Source organism: Taudactylus pleione, unplaced genomic scaffold, assembly GCF_031769625.1.
Source record: "Taudactylus pleione unplaced genomic scaffold, aTauple2 ptg000777l, whole genome shotgun sequence".
In the NCBI taxonomy this organism is placed as follows: Eukaryota; Metazoa; Chordata; class Amphibia; order Anura; family Myobatrachidae; genus Taudactylus; species Taudactylus pleione.
This window is the reverse complement of record NW_028285179.1, coordinates 2091916-2119850: the sequence shown is the minus strand read 5'-3', so window position 1 is coordinate 2119850 and position 27935 is coordinate 2091916. Positions and strand designations below refer to the sequence as shown.

Sequence of the window (27935 nt, the reverse complement as noted above, 5' to 3'; positions counted from 1 at the left end):
CTTGCCATATGTACCATATGTAAAGGTGAAATAAGTAGGGGTAGGGACGTTAACCACCTAGGAACATCCTTCCTTATACAGCACCTGCAGCGTGTTCATAAAAGGTTACTGTCAAGTTCAGAACCTTTGGCTAAGACCGTAAGCAGTCCAGGGACACCTAATTCCTGTTGTCCTGTTGTATCCAAGCACCTGCAAACCACACCATCAACTCCCTCCTCATCAATTTGCTCCTTAGTCAGGATCGGAAGTAGTCCTGCAGGCCATGTCACTGGCATGACTGACTCTCCTATCCGGGATTCGTCCAGAGGATCCTGCATTGCTATGCCTACTGCTGCCACTGCTGCTGTTGCTGCTGCTGGGAGTCGTTCATCATCCCAGAGAGGAAGTAGGAACACCACTACTTTTACTAAACAATTGACCCTCCAACAGTTCTTAGCAAGGAGGATGAAGTATGACAGCAGTCATCCTGAAGCAAAACATATAACTGAGGCCTTGACTGCTATGTTGGTGTTAGACGTGCGTCCGGTATCTGCCATTAGTGCAGTGGGATTTAGACAATTGATGGAGGTAGTGTGTCCCTGGATCCAAATCCCATCTAGATTCCACTTCATTAGGCAGGCGATACCGAGACTGTACAGAACCATCAGAAAAAGTGTCCTCAGTGTCCTGAAAAATGTGGTTGTGCCCAATGTCCACTTAACCATGGACATGTGGACTAGTGGAACATGGAAAACTAAGGACTGTATGACTGTGACAGCCCACTGGGAAGATGTATCACCTTACCAAGCAACAACAGCAGCGTCACCAGTAGCAGCATCTCAGAAATGCCAGCTCGTTCCAAGGCAGGCTACGCTGTGTATCACCAGTTTCAGTAAGAGGCACACTGCCGACAACCTCTTAGAGAAACTGAGGGAAATCATTGCCCAGTGGCTTACCCCACTTAGACTCTCCTGGGGATTTGTGATATCTGACAATGCCACCAATATTGTGCGGGCATTACAGCTGGGAAAATTCCACCACGTCCCATGCTTTGCGCACACAATAAACTTGGTGGTGCAGAATTTTCTGAAAAGCGACAGGGGCATGCAGGAGACGCTTTGGGTGGCCCAAAAAATTTCTGGTCACTTTCGCAATTCAGCGACTGCATGCCGAAGACTAGAGCACCAGCAAACACTCTTGAACCTGCCCCGCCATCACCTGAAGCAAGAGTTTGTGATGCGGTGGAACTCAACCCTCTATATGCTTCAGAGGATGGAGGAACAGCAAAAGGCCATTCAAGCCTATACATCCACCTATGACATAGGCAAAGGAGGGGGTATGCACCTGACTCAAGTGCAGTGGAGAATTATTTCCGTGTTGTGCAAGGTTCTCCAGCCCTTCGAACTTGCCACACGTGAAGTCAGTTCAGACACTGCCAGCTTGAGTCAGGTCATTCCCCTCATCAGGCTTTTGCAGAAGCAGCTGGAGAAAGTGAAGGAGGAGCTAAGACAGAGCAATTCCACTCAGCATGTGGGACTTGTGGATGAAACCCTTCATTCACTTTGCCAGGATTCCAGGGTGGTCAATCTGTTGACATCAGACCACTACATTTTAGCCACCATGCTCGATCCTAGGTTTACAGCCTATGTGTTGTCTCTCTTTCCGGCTGACACAAGCCTGCAGACATGCAAAGACCTGCTGGTGAAAACACTGTCAGCAGAAGTGGAACATAACATGTCAACAGCTCCTTCTTCATTTTCTCCCGCAACTGGGGCTGCCAGGAAAAAATGTAGGTATCCTAAGCAACCCGCTGGTGGTGATGCAGGGCAGGCAGGACCAAGTTTGGACATCTGGTCTGGACTGAAGGACCTGGCAACAATTTCTGACTTGTCTACCGTCACTGCATATGATACTGTCACCATTCACAGAATGGTGGAGGATTACATCGGTGACAGCATCCAAGTAGGCATGTCAGACAGTCCGTACCTGTACTGGCAGGAAAAAGAGGCAATTTGGAGGCCCCTGTACAAACTGGCTCTATTTTACCTGAGTTGGCCCCCCTCCAGTGTGTACTCCGAAAGAGTGTTTAGTGCAGCTGGGAACCTTGTAAGCGAAAGGTGTACGAGGTTGCTTCCACAAAATGTGGAGAAGATGATGTTCATAAAAATGAATTTTCAACTCTTCCAGGGAGACCAGCCTCCAAAATGTACAGAGGTACCTGTGGTGGTGGATTCCAGCGGGGACGAATTAATACTCTGTGAGGATGAGGATGTACACAACACTGAAGAGGGTGAGGAATCGGTGGTTGAGGAGGATGAGGACGACATCTTGCCTCCGTAGAGCCAGTTTGTGCAAGGACAGATTCATTGCCAGCTTGTTTTGTGGGGGCCTAAACTAACTAATGATTTCAGCCACAGTCGTGTGGCAGACCCTGGTGCTGAAATGATTGGTTTGTTAAAGTGTGCATGTCCTGTTTATACAAAATAAGGGTGGGTGGGAGGGCCCAAGGACAATTCCATCTTCCACCTCTTTTTTTTCTTTGCATTATGTACTGTTTGGGGCCTAGTTTTTCAAACTGCCATCCTGTCTGCCACTGCAGTGTCACTCCTAGATGGGCCACGTGTTTGTGCCGTCCACTTGTGTCGCTTAGCATAGTCATCCAGCTACCTTGGTGCAACCTTTTGGACATAAAAACACTATTGTGAGGTGTGAGGTGTTCAGAATAGACTGGAAACGAGTGGAAATTAAGGTTATTGAGGTTAATAATAGCATAGGAGCAGAAAAACCCACACATTCTGTGATTTTAGCTGTTTTTATGCTTTTTTAAAAACAAATACAGATCCAAAACACAAAACCCAGAACCCAAAACACGGAAGGGTGGATTTGGCAAAACCAATCCAGATCCAAAACACGAAGAAAGATCCAGATCCAAAACCAAAACACAAAACACGAAAAGTGGCCGGTGCACACCCCTACTCTGAAGTATCTGCCAACATAGTTACCAGATGCATGAGCACTGTGGTTGCTCACATTAGGCCTGATTATTATGGTATTAAATCCGGGTATAGTTGGAGCAGCTACAGGGTCAAACTGTCATGTCAGTAATTGGGAATTGGACTTCAGGCATGTCACATGACTTCCTTTACTACAAACTGCTAGGAAGTCTTAGTCAGTGCGCATCCAAAAAGGACTAGTAGAGGATGTACTGTAAGAGTGAACTTCCACCTATACCTAAGAGCTCCACACGGGCATAGGAGTGGAAGAGAGCTATGAAAAAGGGAATGTGAAGAGAAGCTTGTTTGGAGCAAAGGGGGCATTTGGGGAAATCTTTGTGGACAGAGGGTTCATGTGACTAAATGCAGGTGGAAAAGAGGTAACATAATGTATGAGGAAAAGTTGGTTATCAGAAGCGTATGGGAGAAAAAGCTTGTTAGCAGAGGTGGCATTTGAGGAAAAGTTGTGGAGCAGAGGGAGCATGTTGAGAAAATCTGGTTGGTAGAGAGGGTGTAGGAGGAATAGCTGACAGACAAATGTGTGACATGTGGCAAAAAAGCTGATACAGTATACAGAGAACCATGTGAGAGAAAAGCTGATGTGCAGAGGGGTCATGTGAGGAAAAACTGATGTGCAGAGGGGACATTTTAGAAAAAGCTGGAGGGTAGAGGGGGCAGGTAAAGCTAGTAGGCAAAGGGGTATGTGATGAAAAGCTTGAGAGCAGAGAGGATATATGAGGAATTGTTGACATGCAAAGGTGATGTGAGGAAAAATTAGTGGACAGAGAGGCATAGGAGGGAAAAGCTGATATGCAGAAGGGGCATGTGAGAAAGAGCTAGAAAGCAAAGGGGGTATCTTAGGAAAACTTGTAGGCAGATGATTATGTGAGAAAAAATAAATCTGGTTGGCATTGCACAGTCAAAGGTAAACATAGACAAGGGACTCAAACCAATCACCGCAAAGCAATGTCCATGCTCACTTATTTGAGTAGTGTTTTACATACTGTACAGTATTTTTTTTTTCTTGTTTACTTTGGGCCTGATTCAGAGATGGACTGTTTTGCATAGCTGCAATGAAGTGGCTGTGCATTACTATCCAACTCAAATGCAAATACAGCAGTAGCTGTCTCTAGGAATAGACACAGAGGGCCCGATTCAGACCCGCTCGCCAGGCTGCGTTCGCTTGTAGCTGTCGATGGCTCGCAATGTGTGCATGCAAATGTATCGCAGTGCGCATGCGCGCAAACTAGTCCATGCGATCGGGAAGCATTCACTCGCTGCACATAGATAGCTCTCTAGAGAGTGACAAGACAAACCATTTCTGGGTGGTAACAGGGGTTGGTTGATGGAAACGGGGGAGTGGTGGTGAGAATGCAGGCGTGTCTGAGTGTCTTAATGCCATTTTAGAGGCGTGCATAATTATTACAGAGTGTCAGTGCTTGCGGTCAAGTGCTGCGATCACATCCAATTGTACTCGATATTACCGATAGCTGCATACACTGGTTTTCCACACTTTGAAACAGACACGCTCAGAAGCTCCAGCCCTTTGTACAATATACACAATTTTAACAAGCCCTTTCACCTACAGTATCATGCATAAAGGCACAAGAAGGGGCACTTGCACAAACATATAGGGAATAAGAATGACCCATGTGCTATTATTGCTATGTGCTTGACACTGTTGCTACTGCTTTTTCAACCTGTCTTCATGCTTTTTCGACTGGAGCAGCACTCAAGGAAAAAGTTAAAGACATTGGGCATAATTCAGAGATGTATGCAAACCTGATGGTTTACGTACAGTACATCTCTGATGGTGTGAGTTCTATGCATGTGCAAATCTCATTCTGAGAGATTGCTTGCAGTGCTCTGGATACCGCAGCCTGATTGACAGGCTGCAGCCATTTGGAGACGGAGCAGGAGCAACAGACAGCATTGAAGAAAACAGAGAAGTATAAGCCCCATTTCTTGGGCATGCTGAATCCAGTGGCTGTGTCCTTGGATGCTGTTTAACTGGCTTCAGCATCGTGAATTACTTGGTCACTTTGAGTAGCCTGAGCTACAAATACACAGAGGCTGTCTGATTAGCATACATATCTGAATCAGGTTCATTGCCCTACAACACCAATTTACCTTATATGAACCTTAAGTAGTTGTTTCCTTGCTAACTACAAGTAATTAATGAACATAAACTAATAGATATACAGGTGTTCCAAAAATATGCAAATACATGGAGATAGAAAAGCAAGTTACACATATAGGCCACAGATAGGGGCGTATCTACCCATTGGCCAGGATGGCACTCACCGCCGTCCAGCAGTGCCACCAGCAGACAAGGGGTGGGCTAGTCCCCTGGCCCCACAAGTGTAGGGCAGACCACAGTGAGAGCGGTCTCCTCTACACAGTTTACAAACACTTCGCTGCCAGCGGCGGCTCTGTGTTTGTACTATCAGACAGACTCTCATTTGCTGCTGCATTGTCCACGGAGGGAGCTGGCTGGAGCTCACTCATAAGCTCCGTCTTCTGGCTCCCCCCACAGCATGTGATGAGAGGGACGTCATACGTCATGACATCTCTCCCAGGCAGCAGAGGAGCGAGCCGGGACTCAGAGCGGACATCGGCGATCACATCAGGAGCGGGAATCAGGTAAGTTGTATTTTATTTCTTTGTGTGTGTGCGTGTGTGTGTGTGTGTGTGTAAGCCTGGCACAGCGGGGGGGGCACTGAAATAGGGGTGGCCCCTACTGGGCGCTCTTTATAGGGTGGTGCCCGCTACTGGGGGCACTGAATAGGGGTGGCCACTACTAGGGGCAATTTAGGGGGGTGGCCACTACTGGGGGCACTGTTTAGGAGTGGCCACTACTGGGAGCAATTTAGGGGGAGTGGCCACTACTGGGGGCATTATATAGGGGGGACTACTACTGGGGGCAGTGTATGTGGGGGACTATTACTGAGGGCACTGTATAGGGGGGACTACTACTTGGGTCAATGTAGCATAGTGGGGACTACTACTGGGGGCAATGTATGGGGGGACTACTACTGGGGGCAATGCAGCATAGGGAGATTACTACTGGGGGCACTGTATAGGAGGGATTACTACTGGGGGCAATGCAGCATAGGGGGGATTACTACTGGGGGATTACAACTGGGGCACTGTATAGAGGTGGTGGGGGCGCCAGTCCATTACATTGCTAGGGGCACTTGGATCCCTAGATACACCCCTGGCCACAGACAAGTGGCATTTACCTGGGGAAGGGATGGCACCAAGATGCCGTATCAGAAAAAGGCAAACTGGCAAACAGTGTAATGCTCTGGACAATGTTCTGCTGGAAAACCTTGAGTTCTGGCATTCATGTGAATGTTACATTGTCACAAACCACCTACCTAAACATTGTTCCAGATAAAGTATCCCCCCTTCATTACAATCTGTGTATCCTGATGTAAGTGGTCTCATTCATCAGGATAACGTACCCTGCCACACTGTAAAATTGTTCAGGAATGATTTGAGGAGCATGGCAAAGAGTTTAAGGTTTTGACTTGGCCTCCAAATTCCCCAGATCTCAATCCAATCAAGCACCTGTGGTTTGTGCTGAAAAAACAATTCCGAGCCATGGTCGCCCCACCTCACAACTTATAGGACTTCAATGTCTGCTGCTAACTAGAGAAGAGGGGTTTAGTTTTGTTGAAACCAAACACATCCAAACTTTGGGGTTCCAAGTCTAAACAAGTCCCAGGTTGGATCACTTTGGATTACCGAGTAGAACCATCTTGACTTGGGTCTTTTTGCCAAGTTCAGAACTCGGAAGACAAAAATAAATCTTGCTTATTTTGGATGGCATGCAAGTTCTTCTCTTGTGATTTCAGATGCCATTTCACACAGGAAAGTGTGTGTAGAGAGTGTGGGTTGTAGTTCATGTTGCATTCACCATCAGAGAGAGTTGTAGGTAGATGGAGTTGGTGGGAAGCGTACAAAAGACTGTAGGCATCTTTGTCACTGTGGGGTCTATTTACTAAGCAGTGTTAGGAGACAGAGTGAAAAGTGATAAGTCTGTGATAAGGTGCCAGCCAATCAGCTCCCAATTGTCATTTTTCAAACACAGCCTGTGAGATGACAGTTGGGAGCTGATTGGCTGGCACCTTATCACAGACTTATCACTTTTCACTCTGTCTCCTAACACTGCTTAGTAAATAGACCCCTGTGTGTTTGTTTGTCAAACACAAGCTAGAACCTGCAATCCAGTGCAAACAGACTCTTATGTATGATTGGAATATACGGACCACCCCCTTTACTACTTCGGGAATTAGGTCCAAACAATTTGTGGTTTCTGTTGCCTTGAAAGGAGAAGGACATTCCAGAAATTCTAAACATAACTAAACTCAAACAATGTCGGCACAAGTTGGCCCAATTGAGTACTCATTACCACTTTTTCAAAATAAATAGATTATTGATTATTTGTAGTACTGCATTAATACAAATGTGTCATGATCATCTGGTATAGCATGGGATAAACTGCATAAACTTTGCTGCCCACTTCTTCAAACAGTTTGTGCCAAATGTAATAGGGTGAGAGTTTAAAAAAATTATAAAGTCACAGGACATGCAAACTTGTATGTTTTTCAGACTCAAAAAACTCTCAAGATTTAACCTCTCATCCAGGTGTTTCCTGTTTTGAAAATACAACTTGATCAATGTATTAGTAGTGTGAGAGTTGTACTGCTAAACTCTCACATTTTCTAAACTCTCACCCTATTACATTTGGCCCTTTATACCTATCTTTTTCTGACAGTCCTATTGCTAGAATTATAATGAATATGCTTTTTATCCTTACAGAGTGCCAGCATATAGCTTGTCCTATGCTTGGGATTTTTATCAGAGTGATCACTAAAAATCCCCAACACAGAAAAAGCTAGATGCTGGAACTCTGCAAGGTATAAAATCATGTTCATTCTGATTCACTGGGTATAATGTAATGGGGTCCAAGTTTTGTGTTCGGGACAAACTCAGGGCCTGATTCAGAGCCGAACTAGACTTTTTGGTGCCCTGTGCCAGAAAGAGCATTTCAAAGGGACATAATGCCCCCAAAAAAGGTCCAGGGCTTCATGGGGAAGGGCCAGGGAAGAGATAGGACAGACCAGGAGATGCTGGGGATGAAATAAGAGGAAGCTACAAGCAAGAATGATAATAAACAGAAATTTCACAGGCCCAAACAGCGCCCACTGACCTGTGTGTGCCCTGTGTGATGGCACCGGCCGCACTACCCTAGCTATGGCCCTGGCCTGATTCAGACCCGCTCACAAGTGGGTTGATGGTCCCCCACTGCTCATGTGCCTCCTCCGGCATGCGTATGTGCGAGACCCGTCCAGCGACAGCAGCTCCGTCGCTACACGTCTTGCTGCAAGACGGGGCGGCTGTCGATGTTGATTGACAGCTCACTCCATTTTGCAGGCGGGGAGGGAGGGTGACTGCACAAACGCAGGCATTCCATTAGGAACACCAGGCATTTGTGGGCGGCCCTACTGACATCACTCATGATGTCAGTAGTGGACTTCTTGCTCTACTAGAGCAGGGAGTCCACTCAGGCTTGCAAGAGCTGAGACCCTATCACAGAGTCTCCTCGCAAGCCCGATGGTTGTGATAATCGTGATGGGCTCCAGGCCACTCGCAAAAGCTGTGGCTGGTCATCCACAGCTTAGTGAGCGGCCTGAAGAAAGAAAAAAAAATCCCCGCCCTGATCCAGATCGAGCGCTCGCCAGCAGCGAGCGGCTCTGAATCAGGCCCTCAGACCTTCTCGCACATTTAAAGGTCTCAGTATGTCCAACAACTTGGCAAATATAATAGCCTGCAAACTAGTGAGGTCGAGGATATTACATGAAAACATGGACCTTTGTAATGTGACTTTCATTACAAGATCCAAGTTACACTGAAGTCTTCCCTGATTAGTGAGATCCGTGAAGGTTTCTGTGTTAAAAAAAAATAGTAACCCCCTAAAAGCACAACCAGCTTTTCTGAGCTAGTCCTGATTGTGAAAATACAGGAAAAAAATGTAGGGTTCCCCTGTATTATCAACACCTAGCACCAGGCTCAGTGAGCCAGTCCTGGTTGCAAAAGTACGGGGGTCCAAATCAGTAGGGGCCCCCTGTATTTTTCACAACCAGCACCAGACTCTTTCTAGTGGGAGTGTAATGCCACAGCTGGGGGACCCTTTCACTGTGTCCCTTGGCCAAAGCATTATCACCTGACTGCTATTCAGCCTAGAGTGGGTATCCCTGGGGAGGTGGGGACCACCCTAAAAAGGGGTTCCCCCTCTCCAGGGCACACAAGGCCTGGCTAATAGCCCAGAGCTATCCCCAGCACCCCTGCATGTGTAAAAAATAGATTGAATAATATTGTCTTTTGCAGTAGAAATAGAGGTCCCAGCAAGCCTCCCCCGCATGCTGGTACTTGGAGAACTACAAGTACCAGCATGTAGGGCATTAAGGGCCTGCTGGTACCTCTAGTTCTGCAAAAGAGATATTAAAATACACACACGACATGGACATCAAAGGTTGTAATATTTTATTTCACATGCACTCACTCACAATCACACATATTTACCTACAAACCGTGTAGCCATTCACGTCCTCTTCTACAGGTAGCATCCATGACTCCTGTAAAAAAAATTTCCATACTCACCTATTCCTAGTTTAGATTATGTCCTCTTCATTCCAAGTAGGCATCCAAGGTGTTAATAATGATAAAATACACACCTGATCCAAGGTGGGCATGAGGAAGTGTATGTGCTTACACATACACTCTCTCTGCATGAATGAGCTGGGCCCGGGAGACTCCTGTCATTAGAGGAGCTGGTGGCCAATCAACAGGCACCTCCATAATAGCTGCCTGCTGGTTGGCTATGAGTGGTCAGGCTGTCTGTCAAACTTTCTTTCATAGACTTCAATGGTGGGAAAGCACCATTGAAGTCTGTGGTGGGAACAGCTACATTGCATCCTATGATGGGAACTGCAAGGTTGACCTCTGTTAACCTTGTGGTTCCCATCATAGGATACAATGTAACGGTTCCTACCTCAGACTTTAATGGTGTTTTACAATAATTGAAGTCTATGGGGGAAATTTTGACGGCTCTATAATGCATCCAGAAAGTATTCACAGCGCTTCACTTTTTCCACATTTTGTTATGTTACAGCCTTATTCCAAAATGGAATAAATTAATTTTTATCCTCAAAATTCTACACACAATACCCCACAATGACAACGTGTAAAAAGTTTTTTTGAGACTTTTGCAAAAGTAATAAAAAAAACCCTAAGAATTCACATGTACATGTGATATTCACAGCCTTTGCCATGAAACTCAAAATCGAGCTCAGGTGCATCCTGTTTCCACTGATCATCATTGAGATGTTCCTACAGCTTAATTGGAGTCTACCTGTGGTAAATTCAGCTGTTTGGACATGATTTTGAAAGGCATACAACTGTCTATATTAGGTCCCACACTTGACAGTGCATGTCAGAGCACAAACCAAGCATGAAGTCCAAGATATTGTCTGTAGACCTCAGCGACAGGATTGTCTCGAGGCACAAATCTGGGGAAGGGTACAGAAAAATATCTGCTGCTTTGAAGGTCCCAATGAGCACAGTGGCCTCCACCATCCGTCAATGGAAGAAGTTCGGAACTACCAGATTTCTTCCTAGAGTTGGCCGGCTGTCTAAACTTAGCGACTGTGGGAGAAGGGCGGTGACCAAGAATCCGATGGTCACTCTGTCAGAGCTACAGCATTCCTCTGTGAAGAGAGAAGAACCTTCCAGAAGGACAACCATCTGTGCAGCAATTCAACAATTAGGCCTGTATGGTAGAGTGGCCAGACGTAAGCCACTCCTTAGTAAAAAGCAAATGGCAGCCTGTCTGGAGTTTGCCAACATGCACCTAAAGGACTCTTGGACCATGAGAAACAACAGATTGAACTCTTTGGTGTCAATGCCAGGCGTTATGTTTGGAGGAAACCAGGCACCCCTCATCCCCAGGCCAATACCATCCCTACAGTGGAGCATGGTGGTGGCAGCATCATGCTGTGGGGATGTTTTTCAGTGGCAGGGACTGGGAGACTAGTCAGGATAGAGTGAAAGAGGAATGCAGCAATATACAGAGACATCCTGGATGAAAACCTGCTCCAGAGCACTCTTGACCTTAGACTGGGGCAACGGTTCATCTTTCAGCAGGACAAAAACCCTAAGCACACAGCCAAGATATTAAAAAAGTGGCTTCAGGACAACTCTGTGAATGTCCTTCAGTGGCCCAGCCAGAGCCCAGACTTGAATCCAATTGACCAGCTCTGGAGAAATCTGAAAATGGCTGTGCGCCTACGCTTCCCATCCAACCTTATGGAGCTTGAGAGGTGCTGCAAAGAGGAATGGGCAAAACTGCCCAAAGATAGGTGTGCCAATCTTGTGGCATCATATTCAAAAAGACTTGAGGCTGTAATTGCTGCCAAAGGTGCATCATCAAAGTATTGAGCAAAGGCTGTGAATACTTATGTACATGTGATTTCTTCATTTTTTATTTTTTAATTAAATTTGCAAAAATCTCAAAATAACTTTTTACACTGTGTCATTATGGGGTATTGTGTGTAGAATTTTGAGGACAAAAATTAATATATTCCATTTTGGAATAAGTCTGTAACATAACAAAATGTGGAAAAAGTAAATCTCTGTGAATACTTTCTGGATGCACTGTATATAGTTCTACACTTGCACATTTTCAAAACTTGGATCCTAGTACATTTAGCCCTTCAGGTCTGTGACTGTTTATATAATCTTGGGACTTGTAGTTCCACAAACACTTTTAGTCATAGGAGGTTCTTTCCATTCCATATATGCATTGAAATCATTGGGATCATAGAACATAGAAACATAGAATTTGATGGCAGATTAGAACCACTTGGCCCATCTAGTCTGACCCATTTTTAAACATATTGTCACCTCAACCCTTATTGATACTTTCTTCTTCTGAAGGATATCCGTATGTCTATCCCATGCATGTTTAAATTGCTCTACTGTCTTAGCCTCTACCACCTCTGATGGGAGGCTATTCCACTTGTCCACTACCCTTTCTGTTAAGTAATTTTTTTTCAAATTTCCCCTGAACCTACCTCCCTCCAGTTTCAGAACATGTCCTCTTGTTCTAATACTTTTCTTTCTTTGAAGAATGTCTCCTTCATTTACCTTGTTAAAACCCTTTATATATTTGAATGTTTCTATCATGTCCCCCCTATCCCTTCTTTGCTCCAAACTATACATATTAAGATCTTTCTGTCTTTCCTGGTACGTTTTGTGGTGTAGACCTTGCACCATTTTAGTTGCCCTTATTTGTACAGTCTCTAGTGTATTAATATCCTTCTGGAGATATGGCCTCCTAAACTTAACACAGTATTCGAGATGAGGATGTACCAAGGACCTATACAGTGGTATTATCACTTCTTTCTTTCTACTACTGATTCCTCCCCTATGTAACCAAGCATCTGACTTGCCTTCCTCATTGATTTGTTACACTGTTTGCTTGCCTTTAAGTCACCTGAAATAGTGACTCCTAGATCCCTTTCCTCTTCATAAGTCTCCAGTATAGTGCCATTAATACTATATTTAGCCTTTGGATTTTTAAGACCCAAGTGCATGATCTTGTATTTTTTGGCATTACACTGTAGTTGCCACATTCTTGACCATTCCTCTAGTTTACCTAGATCATCAGTCATTTGTTTTAACCCTCCTGGTGTGTCTACCCTGTTGCATACCTTTGTGTCATCTGCAAAAAGGCATAGTTTCCCTTCAATACCATTTGCAATGTCACAAATAAAGATATTAAAAAGCACTGGTCCAAGTACAGATCCCTGAGGTACTCCACTGGTAACATTTCCCTCTTGAGACTGCACTCTGTTTACTACAACTCTCTGTTTCCTATCCTGCGTCCATGATCTTATCCATTCAACTATCTTTGTATCCAATCCCATGCTTTCCAGTTTATTTAACAGTCTGCGATGTGGAACAGTGTCAAAAGCCTTACTAAAGTCTTGATAAGCTATATCTATGGCCCCTCTTTATCTATTTCCCTAGTGACCAAGAAAAAAGACAATAAGATTTGTTTGACATAATCTCCCCCCAGTAAATCCATGTTATTTGGGATCCTACAAATTGTTGGATTTGAGATATTCTACGACTCTTTCTTTTAAGAGTGTTTACATCAATTTCTCAACTACTGATGTAAGGATCACTGGTCGGTAGTTGCTTAGGATCACTAGTCTGTAGTTGCTTGCCTCTTTCTTGCTTCCACTTTTGTGCAGTGAGACAATGTTTGCTCTTTTCCAGTCCTCTGGAATTACTCCAGTAGCTAGTGACTGGTTGAATAATTATGTTAATGGTGTTACCAGCACCCCTTTAAGCTCTTTTAATATCCTTGGATGTATCCCTTCTGCCCCCATTGATTTATCCACTTTCAGTTTTGAGATTTCTGTTAGGATCTTCTCCTCTGTAAATGTGCTTGTTCCTACCTCATTTTTCTGATTACACCTGCAACTTATCTGTGACCCTTTCCCTCTCTCTCAGTAGTGAATACTGAACAAAAACAATTATTAAGATGATCAGCTATTACATTGTCTCCCTCAACAAGACTCCCTCTTTCTGTCTTTTTATTCCACCTTTTGTTTTTCTCCTTTCGCTAATAAACTTGAAAACATTTCTGCCCCCTTTACCCACTGACTGTGTCATTTTCTCCTCAGCTTTTGCCTTTGCACATCTGATTACTTTCTTAGCCTTCTCCTGCTTTACAAGATACACCTCTTTGTCTTCATTATTTTGTGTCTGCTTGTCTTTCCTAAAGGCCATCTTTTTTGCTTTCACAATACTTGCTACCTCTTTCCCAAACCACGCTGGCTTCCTTTTCCTTATGGGTTTCCTAACCCTTTTGATACAAAGGCCTTTAATATAGCACTTTTTACATTTTCCCACCTCTCCTACACTCCTTTCAAGTTCCTCCACTCTGCCAAAGATTCACTTACACATCTTCCCATCCCTGCAAAATCAGGCTTCCTAAAATCTAACACCTTTGTTTTTGTATGGGGTGAGTCAGTATCTCTCTTTAGTCTGAACCATACTGCTTGATGATCACTGGATCCCAGGTTTTCACCCACTTTTACATCAGATATACTGTCTCCATTTGTAAGTATTAAGTCTAATATTGCATCTTTCTAAGTGGGCTCCCTCACCAATTGCTGGAGGGAGGCTCCCTGCAATGAATTCAGGATGTCCTTACTTCTAGTGGAACTTGCCACAGACACCTCCCAGTTTATATCGGGTAGATTAAAATCTCCCATGAATATAACCTCTCCTTTTAATGCCATTTTAGTGATGTCCTCCAGTAGTTTATTGTCCAGTTCCTCATCATGACCTGGTGGTCTGTAGATCACCCCAATACGAAGAATCACTTTCTCCCCTGTTTCTATAGTCACCCAAAGGGACTCGGTTTTTTTTCAATACTATGTATTAACGTAGTATTTATGCTTTCCTTGATATACATTGCTTCTCCTCCGCCTATTCTTCCCATTCTGTCCTTCCTAAATAAGGTATATCCTGGTATAGCTATGTCCCAGTCATGATTTTCATTGCACCATGACTCCGTAATAGCCACAATATCCAGATCATCCCTTGTCATTATTGCAATTAGTTCATGGATTTTATTTCCTAAGCTCCTAGAATTTGCACACATTGCTCTAATAGTAATGTCTGCAACTACACAAACAGCTAAAATTAAATTATTGATATATATATATATATATATATATATATATGTATATATATATATATATATACACACACACACTATATATATATATATATATATATATATATATATATATATATGTATGTATATATATATATATATATATATTTATTAATTATATTATTTTTTAACTGCGTGGACTATAATTTTTAAGGTATATATTTGACTTGCAATACAGTGATTTTATATTCAACCCTATTAATATTGTATATTTATATCTTGCTTTAAATTTGTATTTTATATTCATTGCTATGTCTTGATCATCACTTATTCTGCCATACCGTTTAATATTTTATTATATGTGTATTCTCTATTGATTAGAGCAGTTTCACTTGTTTGTGTAGGTGGTCAAAAGTGAATGGAAATAATCTTTAATGGTACATTTTTAAGCAAAAACAGTATGTACTGTCCAATGAACCAATGTACAGGTGATATTTTCTAGCATGCAACTTAAATCTTTACTTACCTAAATTAGGGGGCATGTCTGGGCACCAAGTTGTGTTTTCTATTTCCTCATATCGAGTAAGGGTATTTGATACATTTGTCACTGTAAGAAAATTAAAATAAAGTTAAATAAATACACAAAATTTAACTTTTCTGCAGTATAATTTAATTGCTCTCACTTCTAGTGCACAAATTATATTTTCAGTTTATTAAATATGACAATGTAATAAGTTAGCATAACACAGTGGGTTTTGTATAATTACCTGCTGCTCTATATGAGCTAACCCACTTTACAATCTTCTAATCTAACTTGCATATTACCTGCTTCTTGCTCCTTTGTGAACTTTTGTGTTTATGTTTCCTTGTATGCTTCATGTAAGCTAATTATACTTAACATAAGTCATAAATGTTATTATTATTGCCTAGCCACATTCTTATAGGGTGAGACACAGTTTTAAAAGTAACATAGAAATATAGAATTTGATGGAAGATAAGAACTACTTGTCTCACTTGGCCCATCTAGTCTATGGAGGCTGGAGGCGGGTGATGTTCTGGTAAGCCATACCCTCATGGGTAGTGGAGCCAATCAGGCAAAACAGTTTGGATCAGAGATTAGCAAGTACTGTAGCTCAGTAGTACTTTTCTCAGTGGCAGATCGTCCACTGGAGTCTCACAGCCGTACAGCGGTCTGTCCTCATTTACTCTCTAAGGTGACTGGTGACTGTGGAGGGGTTATCTGTGTGTGTATTTTTAATAGTAGTCTTAAATGTGTTTGATATTAATGCTACCTGTAAAGTATATATTGTACATAGGAGTAGATGTACTAAGCATTTGAGAGCGATAAAGTGGACAGAAAAAAGTACCAACCAATCAGCTCCTGTCATTTTTCAAACACAGGGTCATATTTAGCAATGAATGATATTCTTGTTATCACTCGTTAATAATCTTAAATGGTGCTGCAACCAATCAGGTCCTAACTGCCATGTGTTTGGTTGGAGTACTATTTACAATTTGTAAAGAGTGATGGCAAGAATATCACTCTTTATTTAATATGCCCTATAGTCAGTAAAATGACAGTTTTGAGCTGAATAGATGATACTTTATCTATCTCCACTTCATCTCTCTCCAAGACTAAGTACATCTCCCCCATAGTGTGGTTGCAGTTTATATATAGAATTAGTGTGTATGTAATAAAGGCTTACTGTGTGATCTGAGGAACCCATAAAGGAACCAGGGTACTGTGCAAGAGCAATAACCACTGCCTTTCCCAAGACAATAGAGGACAATAGGTGAAAATAATGCACACATGAACCTGGTACCCTCACACCTCCTTATCACATCATGTTATGTTTTCTCATTTCCTTTATATGTTGAAAATCATTCCTACCACTGGATATCATACCACCAACGGAAGTATTATTTATCTTTTTGGACACTTGCAATTGTTCTACTTTTATCTATTTACTGTAGGTAGACATTGGAAATTATAGATTATACATTTAGAATAATAGTGTAGGGGGTACAACCCCACGTCACTGGCCATATCCACTCAGCATTGGTTACAGCTACTCCATTTTTCACAATAGACACTTGATCATTTATAGCTCCAGGCTCATGTGGCCCTTAATCTGGCCCTGAGGATACTGTTACAAGATCAGGGTAGAGGCTCCATCTCATGAGGGTAAATGCAGCACTTCTCATGCAGCAGCCAATCAAAATCACACCAGTCCAGTGCCTCAGTACAGGTAGCCACAACTAGTTTTATTTGGCAGCATATAATAAACAAAATATAAAAATAAATCCTACCCAGTCCAGCTCTAAGGCTGGCCACACACTAGACCAACTTACATCCAACCAGCCAACTAGTTGTTTGGTTGGAATTACAATCTGGTAACATATGGGAGTAAATGATGATCAGCAATTTGCTCCTAAATGCCAGAAAACAGATGAAAATGGTCGTTCAGACAAGTTTGTTAAATGTTTGATCTAAACAATTTGTTCAAACAACAGTTTTTGTCCATTTTCCGGCATTTGGGAGCAAATTGCTGATTGTCATTTGCTTCCATGCCTTACCAGATTTTCATTCCAACCAATCAACAAGTTGGATGGTTGGATGAAAATTGGTCTAGTGTGTGGCCAGCCCTCTCTCTGGGTGAATGGAACTAATGTCCAACTTACAAACAAAACTACTTTTAGCTCAGCACTCATAAACAAAAACATTGTCTCCCAGCAGATTTCCAGACTGTTTTCTAAAGGCAATGAAACACGGACTAACAAAACTGACACACCTTTTATCAGCCTCTCACATGGTCCGGCAATTAGGGTTGCTTATTACAGTGGATTACCACGCAGTAGTTAAGAACTTGGGACACATATACCTCCCATCAATAACCAGTCAATAATCAGTGCCTTTATCACAATAATTTAAAATTAATACACAGTAATAATAGTAGGTTCATATAAAGTATTAATCAAACACACATCATACAGCAATATATAAACCAATAAATTAATGAGCCTCTATCTCTCTCCTCCATCTAGTGCAGGGGTCTTCAACCTTTGGCCCTCCAGCTGCTGTGGATCTACACATACCAGCATGCCCTTCCACCGTTTTAATATAACAGCATGCTAAAACTGTGGCAGGGCATCCTGGGAACTGTAGTTCCACAGCAGCTGGAGGGCCAAAGGTTGAAGACCCTTAATCTAGTGCATCAGTGTCTGTTGCCCACTTTATGCTTTGTCTTATTTTTTCCAGAGTTTCTATCGTTGATTTAGTGTGGAGAGGTAGTATAGTGATGTTTTAGAGTTTAGTTTATCTTATAGAGAGATTGTCAGGATGCGGCCTGGGATCGCCCGCTACTCACCTTCACACCTGCGCCCTTGGGCTTAGGTGTTCAGTAACTGGGAGTGGAGGTGAATGGTGACTGAATATTCTCCCTGTGGTCTGCTAGGGCTTCCGTGCATGCGTCCCGGTTCCCGTGGTGGCGGGCATGGGTGCAGCCATGTTGGTCCATATCACCTGACTATTCTCACTCAATGGTAGTCCTGTAGTCACTCAGCTGATCCTCTGATCCAATGACCAGAAACCCATGGGTATTTAGTCTGACTCCAGGAACAGGAAATTGCTGTTCAACTTCGCTATCCCAGTGACTGTGATGCCAGCATTTGTTCCAGGCTTTAAGTTACTTTCTCAGCATATCCCAAAGCTAGTCTGGAGTTTTATATTCTGTGACTGGATCTACAATACATCAAGTTTACTAACCTGTGTTATTTGTAGCAGCTCTCAATGCTGAATCCTTGTGTTACAGGTTTCAGCTGCTAGGCTGATTACCATTGTGTGAAATTTCTTGCTGATTTCTGGATTGCTGTTCAGCTCTCAGGCTGAGCCCCTGTGTTACCTGTCTCAGCTGTTAAGATGATTACCAATGTTCCAAGTCTCATCTCCCCTGCTGTGTAACAAGTTCATTCACCAGTGTCTGTGTTCCCTGCAGTTATTTGTATCCTGAGACTATCTTCTATGTATCAAGTTCACTTTCCAGTGTCTGAGTTCCCTGCAGTTATTACCCTCTGTGATTGTTTCTTCAGTGTAACAAGTTCACTCACCTGCATCTGTGTTCCCTGCACAGTTACTTATACTCCAAGACTACAGTATCTACAGTTGTGGTAGGAATACAGAATATGGTTGCTGGAAGCCATAGTGTTGTGTGATTTTATAATGTATAAGGCAATGGATATCTGTGTCAGACATTAGGTGGTGTTTTAGCTATATACATCTGTGTTCAGTAGTTTCATTTATGTGTATATATAAGTTGCTGTGTCAGGAATAGGTTAGCAATGCAAAAAGTTACGGTTTAAGTGAAGTAAATAGTGTTTCATTGTTACTAATCCTGAATAAACATGGCATTACCTTCAGTTAAGCCAAGTACACGCCATAAATAGTCAAGTGTTGTTGGGATGTCCAACATTCATAATTGAGGCAACAGTAACCCTACTGTCTATTCTTTCCTCTTTCTTTTACTTAATATTTCCAAATTACCTTTGTACTTGTTAAATGCTTATGCATGAGTTTCTTCCCTATATAAGACGTAACCTGTCAGTATACAGTAGCCTTTTGTCTATGCTTGATGTATGAGATCCCAGCTCCAATGTGTTGGAGGAGAGGATCCTGGGGAATGAAGCCATCTGTGTCTTAAGTATCTAATAAAGCAAGTTAAGTATTCTTCCTTTTACTTTGTAATAAATGTCTTTTTAACATATATTGTTTGTGTGGCTTGATTAACTCTTTGTATCCAAGAATCATATTCTTGTTCCACCGAGAACAACAGTGTATCAAGTACACTCACCAGCATCAGAGTTCCCTGCAGTAACAGTGCTCTGTGTCTGGATCTACAGTGCACCAAGTACACTACCTTGCATCTGGGTCCTCTATACACCCAGTGACTCTCTGTGTCTGGATTCCCAAGCTTCCTTACATTACCCTGCATCCAGTCCTTCCAAGTAACCTAAAGTATTCAGTAACTGTCCTTCTATTATTCCTTGTCACTCCCAAATACTCTGTCCCTGGTCATGCTGTGTCTTTTCCTGGTGTATCCAGCAATGTCTCATAGTACATACCAGTGCATCACTTCTAATCATTACCTCAGTGACTTTTCCTAGTCTCCTAGTATCTAGCCTCATCACTCCCAGGTACCTAACCAGAGGGCCTTGACCTGCTCACTCAGTGTGGCAAAACCCATATCCCAACTGGATGGGTCACTGGTGAAGAAAACCGAGTGGGTTAGACTCTGCGCCTCTGGTTAGGTCTAGCCAACACCTAGGTCTGACCTTTTTGGGGATACTAGCACTGTCACTCCCCTTGCTGCCTCCTAGCCATCCTAAACCCCCTGGCTCCCTGTCTTCTAGAGAGGAATATCTAGCCTTGGATTGTGACAGAGGTCAGTAATATAGTGTATGGTATAGAGGGGTCTGTGATGTGATGTAATGTAGGGTATAGAGAGTACAGTAGTATAGAATATAGATGGGTCCATAATGTAGTGTAGAGGGGTCAGTAATGTAGTGTTGGGTATAGAGAGGTCAGTAATGTAGTGAAGGGTATAGAGGGGTCTGTAATGTAGTGTAGGGTATAGAGGGGTCAGTATTGTAGTGTTGGGTTTATAAGGGTGAATAACGTAGTGTAGGGTATAGATGGGTCAGTAATGTAGTGTATAAAGGGGCCAGTAATGTAGTGTAGGTATGGATTGGTCAAGAATGTAGTGTAAGGTATAGATGGGTCGGTAATGTAGTATATAAAGGGGTCAGTAATGTAGTTTAAGGTATAGATGGGTCAGTAGTGTAGGGTATAAAGGGGTCAGTAATGTAGTGTAAGGTATAGAGGGATCAGTCATGTAGTGTAGGGTATAGAGGGGTCAGTCATTTAGTGTAGGGTATAGATGGGTTGGTAATGTAGTGTATAAAGGGGTCAGTAATGTAGTGAAGGGTATAAAGGGGTCAGTCATGTAGTATAGGGTATAGAGGGGTCAGTAATGTAGTGGCAGGTATAGAGGGGTCAGTAATGTAGCTTATCTTATAGAGGGGTCAGTAATGTAGTGTAGGGCATAGATGGGTCCATATTGCAGTGTAGGGTATAGAGGGGTCACTGATGCAGTGTAGGGTATAGAGGGGTCAGTAAAGTAGTGTAGGGCATAGAGGGGTCCATATTTCAATGTAGGGTACAGAGGGGTCTGATGCAGTGTAGGGTATAGAGGGGTCAGTGATGTAGTGTAGGCCACAGAGGGGTCAGTAATTTAGTGTTGGGTATAGAGGGGTCAGTAGTGTAGTGGCAGCTAAAGAGGGATCAGTAATGTAGCATATCTTATAGAGGGGTCAGTAATGTAGTGTAGGGCATAGAGGGGTCCATATTTCAATGTAGGGTATAGAGGGGTCTGATGCAGTGTAGGATATAGAGGGGTCAGTGATGTAGTGTAGGCCACAGAGGGGTCAGTAATTTAGTTTTTGGGTATAGAGGTGTCAGTAATGTAGTGGCAGGTATAGAGGGATCAGTAATGTAGCTTATCTTATAGAGGGGTCATTAATTAGTGTACGGTAAAGAGGGGCCAGTAATGTAGTGTAGAGTATAGAGGGGTCAGTAAGTAGTGGTGGGTATAGAATGTGGTATAAGGTATAGAGGAGTCTGTAATGTAGTGGTGATTATAGTGGGGTCAATAATGTAGTGTAGGGCATAGAGGATTTAGCAATGTAGTGGTGGTTGTAGAGGGGTCAGTAACAGGGGCATCAGAATGATTCTATGTAGGGGGGCAACATAAAATTGTTCAGGCGTCAAGGTGACTTACAACATTTTATAACCACAATTATTGTAAAGAGACATTTCTCAACAGTTTCCAATGCCACATCCTACTTATGTGCAATAAATAAATTTGCATACCAACCCAGAACTCTGAATGTATAAAGAACAGCCCTTAAACCATTACTATACAATTGTAAAAGCCACAATATGCACTGTACAGTAGGTACTGGTATTATTTAGTAATATTTATGGGTTTTATCTGTGCTGCAATTATAACTACACCAAATGAATCAAGGATGCAAACATGACAATCATATTCCAATATATTATATAAAGATATGATCCTGTTGGTGGTAAATAATGACAACATGTTGGTGGTAAATATGACATAATGACATCAAATATCAAAAGAAAGTCAATCAGGGCATGGCCTAGCTGTTGAACAGGGAGGATGGATGATGCTGCAGTTCCTGCTATATCTGTGTTTGTGGGCACCATTCAGGGCATTCCCCATCCCCAAAGCCACATTCACTGAGTCTGCAGGTTCCATGTAACTGCTAGAATCTGTAGTTAGATCTTTGGATCTGCTCCCATGCCTGCGCAAGATTGGGGCCTATCTTCCTGGCTGAGCTGTGGCCTCAACTTCAGATGGAGGTGTGCTGTGATAGGTACTGGCACAGCCGTGGCTGACACCCCGGTTACAGGCTGATCTACTGCTGCTCTACCCTGGCGAAAATTATTCACTGGTGCCTCGGAGTACTTACTACAAGTTCGACCTACAGAGCCATGGGAGAGCTGTGCAGTGGTGTGGACGCTGTTACATCAGTTGCAGTTTCCTCCATTACCTGCAGGGCTCCAGCGCTGGATGGCCACCATCATGGCCTGCACTCTGCATCTCTTAAGTGTCTGTCTGCTTCCTGTGTCCCTGCTTCTGCTCCAGGACTTCAGTTCATTACTGGGTTTATGTGGTCCCCTTTACAGCTGGATAAATGCTTTGACTGCTCTTTGCATTCCTTTCCACCTTTCCACACCCCACCAGCTATACCTCAGTTTGAAAGTTAGTAAAACTGCCCCTTCTAATAGCTACAAGAACTCTAAAGCAGCTACTTGTGTTGTTGTACTTTGATGTGAATTACATTGCTGTCTTACGGCATCTAAATGACTTGCTACTGATGTCTCCTATCACCTCCTCATAGCCTCATAGTTTGCTGAACTGTGTTTTCTCTGCTGCTACTATTACATTATGGCCCCAAAATGGTCAAGAGTATTCAAATCTTTGTCACAGGTGGCTCTCTTTAAACCCTCACTCCAAGTCTTCAGACCCAAAGTTTTGGGTGCTTTTGATACCCAGAAGAAGGTGAACTCTCCCACTGCCACAACATGGCCTTCTACCTCTACATTTTGTTCATAAACTCATATGGCTGATGGAGGCAAGGCCCTCACAGTGGGCATGATGAAACACCTGTTCTCTCTCTTCAAGGAGGAAGAGATAGTCAAATTCTGAGTCATGCTCCAATTTATTGATGAACTGGGAGGTCACATGGACCACCTGAAGTCCAAAATGGGCGAAGTTATGGGCTCTTAAGTGGACAAAATTATTGACTTGGAAAACAGGTCATGCCACAATAACCTTAATTTGCGCTGAGTTCCTGAGTACAATCCAAGATGCTGATCTTAAGGTCTTTGTCCCAATCTATTACCAGTTGTTCCAACCAATCACCAGTGTTTTTAAGAAATGTGAATACCATGCTTCTGATCAAGTTGTTTGTCACTCACAGTGATGCCATTGCATCCATAACATCACCTGAGGAGGGTGCCAAATTGCTTAATTCATGGAACTTGACTGGGACTTCTCCGTGGAACCATTCTAGCACCATGATCCGGCAGACTGGTCCTCAGTAGGACTGCTGGGATGATCTTTGGCTTTTGCTCTGTCACGCTACTCAGGGCATAGTAATGTTTCACGCTTTAAACACCCTTATTTTGTCACAGGTTTTTGGACTTTAGTATCTTATGTCATTTATGTTCTGTACTAAGAAACCCTTAAGATTTTATTAATAGCGGGGTAAATTTTGTTTCTCATAACATGTCAGTTATATACACTTTTTTTTTCTTTGCCCTTTTTTATTTTCATATATTTTTGCTGTGTTATTGTGTTTTTCCTTGCTATGTCACTGCATTACAGCTTCAATATGCCTTCTTGGACATAGTTTCCATAATTGTATTAATGTGTAGGTCATACAGAGTACAACTTATTGCTGTACATGCCTAACATTTTTTTGTAGTTTTCTTGTGCTGAAGATAAGCCCTACACCCACTTCCCCACCAGTGCTGCCATGGTTAGGTGGGCTTTTCTAGCTTCAGTTCTGTTTTATATGTTTTCTAATATTTGTTTCCCTCTCTATTTTGGTCCACCCCCTCTTTTTTCTCTCTCTGAACTATGGGACACATGGTATTGCCGTCTATATACAGACTCAGGTTTGGTACCTCTTTACCTATATATCCCTTAACATGGTTAGTTTAATATCACTTAATGCTAAAGGATTTAACCCCCACATAAACATAAGCTTGCCTTAACTCAATTTGCTAGATTTACAGGTCACATAGTGGCCATACAGGTGACTCAATTTATACAGTCTGCTCCTCCTCTGTTCACTAGTCCTAAATTCCCTCAGTGTTATATGACTGATTGGCTTAAAAAAATGGGGGTGGCTATACTTCTGGCTCACAATTGCCCCTTTATTTAACCTGCCAACTTGCAGACGTACAGTAAGTGACAATTATCTGATTTTGGTGGGCAGACTGGATGACACCAAGGTAATATTAGTGTCCTTGTATGCCCCAAATACAAGTCAGCTCTCATTCTGTAGAAAATGTTGTATGGTACTTCAAAAGTAATGGGTGGTAACGGGGGAAGGGGGGGGTCAACCGAATGCAGGTGTGTCAATGCCTTTGAATGCCATTGCATGGGCGTGCATAAATTATCCACTACGATACCATACGCAGCCATAGCATGAAGTAGGCAATTCCTGAGTAAGGTTTGAACTGCCTTAAGTGTGTGTATGGGTCCGATGGTACTCTATTGTACCGATGTTTGTGTAAAGTAAAATGGGCTTCCTGATGTAGTGCTGCAGTGGCATTGAGATCATCATAGATTAGAATACTATTGCACTGAACTGCATACATATGCTATATTGCGTACTGTAATGAATAAGGCCCTCAGTTCTAGATAGGTCTCAACGTACCAGTATATTAATTCACCACTCCTCCACTGGATTCCTTTTGGAGTTTTTGTCACCTTTTAATGGAGTATGAGCTGTTTGACATCTAGAGAGCAAAACATCCCATGACTAGGGACTACTCCTTTTCCTAACATGTCCTCTAGGATTGAATTTGCCCTGTCTGACAAATGGACTGTAGAACATACTGTATTAAGAAAATTGACATACTGCATGTCTTGGTCTGGCAACTCCCCCCAATTCCTTAATTCTAGGAAAACTCATCCTAGTCCTAATGTTAACCTATTGACACAAACCCCCAACAGGCTTTTCACAAATCTTTGTCCCTCTCCCTAAAAACTAATAAATGATCTACTTACAATATTTTTTGTTCTCTTAAGGTGGTGGTGCGTGATTCAGCAATACAGACTGTAGCTTGACTTAGAAGAGACCAATTAAAGCACCAGTCTCATCTGGAAGCTAAAAGTTGCTCAGTTAGATGAGGGCCATAAACTTTCCCCACATGATGGTGCCCTTTTGAAAGAAGTAATGCAGGCTTGGGAGGAACTAAATGTATTTGGTCTGAGGTAAGTCCAAAGAAATCTGTTCCGCCTCAATAAAAAGAAAAGTTACATGTGCTTGCTAGTTGCGTTAGTAGGATGCTGTAATGGTAGTTGATGTAAAAGCAGGCTAGAGAACATATTCAAAATCTATTCAGCTCAGTTGGTGATTAGGTATCTAACCCATTGGAGGTGGCAAATGTTTATGATGACTACTACTCCAGGCTATATAATATATAACAGTAACCATAACATAACCATAACAGTCCTCAACCCTCTCCTGAGGGCATTGAAAATTTTTTTGAATGGACTCAAGCTCTGTACACACGGAGCCATCATACAATGATCAGATATCATTGTCTGATCATCCTGCATGTGCTGGATGTTCGATATCGAAAATCCAGCACATTTGCCAACCCCAAAACAACTATAACGACCCGTGATCAATGATTGCGGGTCAGTATAGTAACCAGGCTAGCCTGGTTGAAATCGACCAGGTTGGCCTGAATGCACGGGCAATGGTCGATATCAATATTGACCATCCGTACCCGCCCATAGACCATAGTTTGGGGGTTGGATGGGCCCAAAAACTGGATAATATGAATGATAATGATATGATCAATATCATTATCATTCTTATCGTCCTGTAATATCTGACCGTGTGTATGCAACATTAGTCTGCCTACCCTAGACCTTGAAGTTTGTGGGTTGCTTAATTGTACTTGGTCTGAAGTGTGGGATATCAATTCACTTCCTTTAGATAAAAGTCTGGGACCTGATGGATACATTTCTAATTTTTACAATAAATTTACAAGACATTTAAGGCAGAGTTGGTACCAATTTTGGTGTCTGAGTCCAATGAGGCATCTTCATCAGGCCGATTCCCTCAGAAGATGGTAGAGGCTCAGTTCATTGCCCTTCCCAAACCAGGGAAAAGTCCCACCTCTGTATATAAAATTATCATCTGATTGCCTTGTTTAAGATGGATGGCAAATTGAATGCAAAGTTGGTTGCCAACAGACTATGGACCTCATTCAGACCCGCTCGCAAGCGGGTCGATGTTTAGGCCCTGCGCACATGCAGTGGCCGCACTGCACGTGCGCAAGCCCCGGAGCGAGAGAGAAATTCTCTCGCTCCTGAGCTCACTACAAAAGGGGCGGCTGTTGATGGTAATCGACAGCTCGCCCTGTTTTGTAGGCGTGGCGGGGGGGGTGGTTTCACAAACGGAGGCGTTCCTTAAGGAACACATGCCGTTTTGTGGGCGGCCGCACTGACATCAGCAGTGATGTCAGTGGGGAGCTTCCTGCTCGATCAGAGCAAGAAGCTCCCTGGGGCCTGCAGTTGCCGAGACCCAACCTTAGGGTCTTGTCACAAGCCCCGATGGCCGCGATGGTCTTGACCATCGCGACAATCAACCTGGTCGGTCGCTAAAGCTGTTGGTGGTAACCCACAGCTTAGCTAGTGACCAGGAAGCTGCACTTTAAAAGAGAAGCGGCTGCCACATTCAGAACGAGCGCTCGCATTATGCGAGTGCCTCTGAATGAGGGCCTATGTCCTTTGCTTTCCTCATTGGTTCACCTTGACCAGGTGGGGTTTGTAGACAGGCCCCGGACATACATTGTAATGAAGCACTCAGAGAAGTTGAAAGAGCCTCTGTTATTGATTTCACTCGATGGTGAAAAGGTATTCTATAGGCTTGACTGGGGTTATCTTATACTATTCCCCTTCAATGACAATAATTGCCAATGGTATTCTTCCTTATACATTTAATGGTATTCTTCCTTATACACTGGGGGTCATTCAGACCCGCTCGTGAGCGCAGGACGCTCGCAAGCAGATCGATGTTACCCCATTGCGCATGCGCACGACAGAGGGAGCTCCGTCGTGTGCATGCGCGAGACCCGGACAGTGACAGCCAAGCTGTCGCTCCGGGTCTCGCACCAAAGGGGGCGTGCTGTTGATGGTGACTGAGAGCACGCCCCCTTTGGTGGGCATGGCTGCCAGACGGAGGTGTTCCCATGGGAACGCCTACCATCTGGGTCCGGCCCGACTGACATCACTAGTGATGTCAGTGGCAGTGATTTTGGCTCTGATAGAGCCAAAATCACTCCAGGGCTTGCGGTCACCGAGACCCTACTGCAGGGTCTCGTCGCAAGAACGATGGTCGCAATGGTCTTGACCATCGCGACCATCTTTTTGTCCGCTCACATATGCTGTGGGTGGTCACCCACAGCTATGCGAGTGGCCAGGAGGCCGCTCCATTTTTAGGTAGGAGAGCACTGATTCAGAGCGAGCGCTCTGGTCAGAGCGTCCGGCTCTGAATCAGGCCCACTGTCTGTGGACCTCATATAGGTGGGCTATCTCATAAAATTTGTTTGCAGATGATATTTTGTTGTGTTTCTTGAATCCCAAGACCTCTCTTCCTAAACTGCACTTTTTGTTAGATGGTTATGCTAAGGTATGCTGAAACTGAAGCATTACCTTTTCCATGTACCCTCTCCAGGGTTATCCAACCTCAGGAATACTTATAAATACGTTCGGCAAATAGTTCATCTTGTCTATTTAGGGTTACAAATCTCTTCAAGTGAAAGTGACCTACTTACCTGAAAGTATGATCCCATCATTAAGGTAATCAAG

General features: G+C 43.2%; 1 protein-coding gene across 1 annotated transcript in view; it reads right to left on the bottom strand.

Annotated features, from left to right (window-relative positions):
* The window catches only part of LOC148475121 (beta-1,4-galactosyltransferase 1-like), a 383411-nt gene that overhangs the window by 213022 nt on the left and 142454 nt on the right, over positions 1–27935 (bottom strand). Inside the window, exon 2 of the mRNA XM_088457707.1 lies at positions 15260–15340. Coding sequence (XP_088313833.1) covers positions 15260–15340 — 81 coding nt within the window. The remainder of the gene's footprint in view (positions 1–15259; positions 15341–27935) is intronic.